The sequence below is a fragment of the Syzygium oleosum genome, unplaced genomic scaffold (genome assembly GCF_021117445.2).
Source record: "Syzygium oleosum isolate NSW1041296 unplaced genomic scaffold, Sole_v2.1 Sole_v2.23, whole genome shotgun sequence".
Classification (NCBI taxonomy): Eukaryota; Viridiplantae; Streptophyta; class Magnoliopsida; order Myrtales; family Myrtaceae; genus Syzygium; species Syzygium oleosum.
In genome coordinates, this window is record NW_026607507.1 from 6,544,865 (window position 1) to 6,550,750 (window position 5,886).

Below are 5,886 nucleotides of genomic sequence, written 5' to 3' on the forward strand. Positions count from 1 at the left end.
GTTTTCGCGTACATGTCACGGATACCTTGTCAAGCTGGATTAACTTCGTTTCGTAACGTCAATAAGATTCAAGCTCTTTGTTAATCTAATTAGAGTAATTATCGAAGTTAGGTTATTAATTCGAAATTACTTGATATTTGAACTGCAGGATCCGATTTAGGAGTTGTTAAACTGTGGAATTACATAGAAAAGATATATTAGGACATTGTGGAATTATCTTTCAGTCTTGGAATGCAATGAAGGCTCTTATCATATGGAGTAACGGTTCAGATGGAGCGAAATTTTAAAGTTTTGCGTCGCGTTGCGGACAGCTTTAAATATATGCTTTGAGTGACTGTTTTGTTAGTGTGTAAAAGTCGTTTTGTAAGCGATTAAGCTTAGTTTACTTGATTCATAGTTTAGGTAGCAAATTGACGGTGAAACTTGTCCAGAGAGTCTGTTATACGAGACATGATAGTGCAAGACTGTTGTCGGGGGACTTCAGGCGGTCCTTGCTGCTTGTTGAAGCTGCAGTCTAAAGTCGGAGCGTTGTACATTTGAAAACATCATGGGTTGCAAAGAGCCCATGAGGGAGTTAATAGAAAGTTTCGGAACCAATTGCTTTTCTTTACTCACATCTAGGAACGATTCTGGTACTTGACCAGTGCAATGCCCCGAAATCCACTTGGCGTCTGTTGCGGACCCTATACCAGGACCTCCATCTCCTGTCTCCCAATTTAGGCGAGCCTGCCATCACTATTGGTGAATCAGCCTCAACGTTGAGTAAGCAAAACACCGACTAATATAAGTATGGCATGACATGGTATTTTGGAAAGAAAGTGATAGTGTTTGGAGCATTTGTTTTATAGAATCCTGGATCGGACATTGACTAAATTTTCGTTTCTAGGATTCGCATTGTGATTTGGTTGTAAACTCTAATTATGACTGTACATTCGGTTGTTTGACAGTGGTATTGTCGGACTTTGTGTTATCGTATATTTATATTGCAAGCTCTTTGACCAATACATATAAGAAATAGGAATGTATGTTTCATTATCTTTTCTTTTTTTTTTTTGGTAACCGAGGTGTCCGGGCCAGCTTGCGCGCACCTCGACTATTCCTTGGGGGAGACTAGCACAGCAACCCACCGCCATGGCCCCCCACTTAAATCACAAGTGCTCAGCTGGGGAATCGAACCTGAGATCAGTGCGCCTAATCACACAATCCCAAGTACGCCCGAACCAACTGAGTTACCCATGGGTGGGATGTTTCGTTATCTTTTATAACAAAAAATTTCAATTGTCTAATTTTTTACGACCCAATATATATAATTAAATGATTGCTTATTATTCAACACATATAATCAATTAGTAATGACCCTTTTATGTTTTACATGAATCACTTTTAAGAATTTTTTATAGGGATATCGATGTTAGATAAATAGAAAAATTAAGTTTTTTAACATATTGGCGTAAAAATTATGGTTTTATGAAAGGGAGCGGAAGAAACGGAGTTTTGGGATAACGTGGCCCAATAGTTTCATTTTCTCCGATTTTTTTATTATTCATAGACGTTTCTCATTTATATCCCACGCATGTATGATTACAGAATGCTTTATTTAAAATGCATATGGACCAAGTTAAGAGAAAGTTCCAGGTACACAAAAACAGAAGACGAAAGATTTCGGTTGAGTATTCATTGGTTTCGGACCATCTCTTCTACCTTCTTCGCCTTTGTTTTCTTTTACGAAAATTCTTCACAAGGCTCTGAGCCCTTCTTCTTGTGATCAAGCTGTTCCCGAGGACCACTCCAATCACTAACCCACTTGCATACCCCATGCACACGATCTTCCAGTCTAATCCCATTGCGCTTCCCGAATCTTGATCTTCTTTGGATGGAGGAGACGATGGCGGCATTTTGATACCTCCGCATTTTCTAGATAGAGGAGTGCCACGTAACCCCAAGTTTCCCTTGTAGGAGTTGTTTTCGAATGTAGCAAACTGTTGTGACTGCGGTATCGGCCCGGTCAAACGGTTATAAGATACATTGAAGACCGCAAGCAAAGTGAGTTGCGTCAACTCCTGAGGGATCTCTCCTGAGGGATGGTTTTGAGAAAGGTCCAATGCTTCCAAATTGGTTAGCTTTGCCAAGAATGGAGGCAGAGGTCTGGAGAGAATGTTGTTGGAAAGGTTGAGCAATTCTATTTGCTTTAGGCTCCCAATGCTCTCAGGGATCGCTCCGCTGAAGTTGTTGCTCGAGAGATCAATCAATGTGAGGTACCCTTGCATCTTTGAGTAATTCATTTGGATGCCTTTGGCAATTACTCTCATGGAGTAATCAAAGGTTGCGTCTGAAGAGAAAATCCAAGCCCGCTTAATAGCATCCCCAATGTAGCTTAACGAATTTGTCTCGGAAGCTTTCATGGCAGTCCAATGCTTGAAGTATCCGGATGGCAAGCTACCGGAAAAATTATTTTGGTACAGGTCGATGATTTGCAATGTAGGGAACTCAACCCTATCAGCCGGTTCCCCTATAAGTTCGTGAAATCTATTAGCCAGTTCCCCAACAAGTCTGTGAAATCTATTATACCGCAATATAAGTACCTTCAAGCTGAGAAGTGAGCCAATCATGACGGGAAAACATCACTAATCTGATTGTTTCCGAAATTTAGGAATTCCAAATCGTCACAGTTGCGGAGCGATCTTGGCAATGGCCCATGCAATTTATTGAAACTCAGATCAATCATAATAAGCGCACAGAAATTCCAATTCAAATTAGGAATTTTGTCGACAAAGTTGTTGCTCTGTAAACTCATTACTTCCAAAGTACCACTCAAATTACTCAAACATTGTGGAAGAAACCCAGTTAGATTATTATTAGACAAATCGATCATCTGGATAGAGCTTAAATGGCATATGAGTGGTGATATTCCTCCTGAGAGCCTGTTATTTGAGATGAAGTAGTACCACATTTCAGGAGGGGGAATAGGATCCGATCCTTGCAACTCGTTGAAACTGAGATCTGCTACAACGAGTTGTTTCCACTTGAAAATAATGGGGTCTTCAGCAAAATTTGTTAGGAAGTTGCCAGAAAGGTTCAGATGACGTAGGTTTTCTGGGCTCACATTCGGAAACCATTTAGGAACTTGACCGGAAATGTTATTATAGGACAGATCTAGGAAAAACAAGTCATCTTGATCTTGTAGAAACTCAGGGAGACCATTTAAGTTGCATGAACCTTAAGTTAAAGAATTAAAGCCTAGATCTAAACTATTCGGGCGACCGAGATGTCCAAAAGAAGATAGGATTTCACCTCCAAATTGGTTGACATATAGACTCATATTCAGTTTCGAGCTGTTCCCAACTTGAGGTGGAAGTTTACCAACTAATGAATAATTTCTCGAGTCTAAGTGAAAAAATATGGTCAGGTCTTTGAGTATTGTGACTATCGGCCTATTATTTGAGAGGTCTAGATGGACAAATTCGGTCAAGTTACCAAGCGAATGTGGGATGTGGCCCATGAAGTTGGAGTCGGAGAAGTTCAAGTCCCTTAAGGAACCAAGATTTCCAATTGCTGGAGGAATATGACAATTGAAGTAATTGAAGGCAAGGTTAAGGCTTCTTAGGTGAAGAAGACGAAAAATACTGGTGTTGGAATTGATTTTACTGGAGAGACAATTGCAACTGAGGTTGAGACCGATCACGTGCCCACTTACCTTATCACTCTGCCAACTCGGGTGTACATGAGGCCTGATGATGGAGATGCTAGTTATATAGCCAAGTTCTTCTCCGATGTCATTTTCATGCTTTTGTCTAATGCAGTGAGTTGGCTATAATCAACAGATCCTGTTACCGCGTTAATGTTAGAAGGCATGGAAAAGATGTCTCTTGACTTGGAATTCTTGCACCCCAAAGAGCACGCTAGCTTAGAAAATGCAAGATAAAATATGTCATTGTTTAGGTGCTTTATACTCCCGACGCCATTTCTTCCCCAAATAAAAGTTGAAACAGAAGTATATAATACTTGATTTCACCCAATTAGTGTAGAAATTTGTGAGACCACTGCAACTGTTATAGAATAGGGTTCCAAAAGATTTGAACTCAGGGATTTATAGTCTAATAACATGTAAAGTTTTGCGAGATGACTCTCAACAATTTAAAAGATTAAGCTACTAGATGAATGCATGGATTCAATAATTTAATATGCTAATGGTTAGAAATAGGAATAGAGGATCATAGTAGATGTTTATATTGGTTATGTCATATTCTGTAATCTTGGATTTCCTATCTCGTAAAACTTGAATGTAGTGTAAATACATGCGCGCAATCTCCGTGTCAGGCGGTGTTTTTCTTTCCAATCACACACCTGATCAGCCAGAGACCAGATGACAAAACCCATTCAATTGAAAACCATGGAACAGAAAGAGAGCGTCAGACTTTCGGTTGAGCTGATTTGCATGCCGGCGATGACGAAAGGGATGCAGAGTGGGGACTGATTGAGCCAAACATCAAGTCATCTCTTTTGCCGAAAATGAGATCATTCCCATTTCACATCTCTTTCTTGGTATGAAAATGTTCTTATCGAACTGCAATTACAAAATGGGACACCAGTCTCACAGCATGATTTGTCAAGTATCGTGGCCGAATTGTACATAAAACTACGTTCCATCTCTCAGCAATGGCAGTTCGCGTGCAAATGGGTAGTGATTGTAATAGTGGCGCTGACTGAGTCAATTGGGCAGCCAAAAAAAAAAGTTGACTCGTCTACAAATGGTAAGAAAAAGTGGACACTATAGAGGGAAAGTTAGGGTGCACAGAGAAGAAAAGAGAAAAGGAGAAAAAGAAAGAAAGGGAAAAGAAAGGCAAGTGCTATTTCATGGCATATCGCCAGAGGTGTGTTCTTGGAATATTGGTACATGATCACAGCTCGTGTTGTTACAGTGTATTACTTACTGACTTGCCATGTAATTACTGGGCTGCCTGATCATACTTTTTTCTTGTTGCATATGGAGCATCGATGTAGTATTTTCTAACTTGTCCTAGGAAAAATGAAACTGTCGCTTGCCAAGAAATATGGATAACAAAACATTTTAATGTCTTGGGTCTTTTGAAAAGGGTGAACAAGGTCGGTTTTCTATTTTATTTCCAAAAACATATGGGGTGAGTTTTGGCAACTTCTTGATTTTCAATTTGTTCTAACAATGTGTCATCCAACATATTCGTCCTTTAAAACTCTAAAAGAAGCTTGTGGCTACTGGGTAGGTTCTCTCCTTTGATCTTTTCTGTCTTTTTTCTTCTTCATGGTCCCACGGCAGATTCCTGGGAAATACCAAAGTCCTCATCTTCATGCCAGCCTAAGTAATCAGCACGATTTTGCTTATCCGTAATCAGCTCTTAGTGGGGACCGAGAAAAGTGCTAGGCCAGACCAGAATTGACGTTCTGGACACTCTACAAAGTCTTCGATGACCTTGACTTGAACATCTGTGCTTGTTTTCCTGTTACCCCAGAAAAAGGGCACAATACTCATAGTCTCCGTAACGATAAGGATTTAGGGAGTGGACTTTGCGTTGAGTTAGATTGGTCTCACGAATGGACACTAAGGGATCCACCTGATCTTAGGACCGAGATGCATTGATTCACATTCATTTTGTGCATCCAAGTATGGCTTCAGTACGTTGGTACCATGCTCTTGCACTTTGCAGACTTGCAGGAAAGAAAGAATAGCCCTATTCGCAGTAAGAATGTCTTATTATATTAGTAATGCCTCAATGGAAAAATCATTTTTCAAAAGGACATGCAGTGCATAATAGTCCTTGATACTACTCTCAGTGCTTTGGGATGAAACGTTATAGGATGGCAATTAAGTTCACGTCATTCTTTTTCCGCGCTGTAGCTCCATATACCACG

At 40.1% G+C, this 5,886-nt stretch overlaps 1 protein-coding gene across 1 annotated transcript; it reads right to left on the reverse strand.

Moving 5' to 3' along the window:
• Positions 1–1,697: 1,697 nt before the first annotated feature.
• On the reverse strand, positions 1,698–2,609 carry LOC130140998 (putative receptor like protein 25). Its single transcript, XM_056321568.1, has one exon. The coding sequence runs from the start codon at positions 2,607–2,609 to the stop codon at positions 1,698–1,700; it is 912 nt and encodes a 303-aa protein (XP_056177543.1).
• Between the last annotated feature and the right edge of the window lie 3,277 nt (positions 2,610–5,886).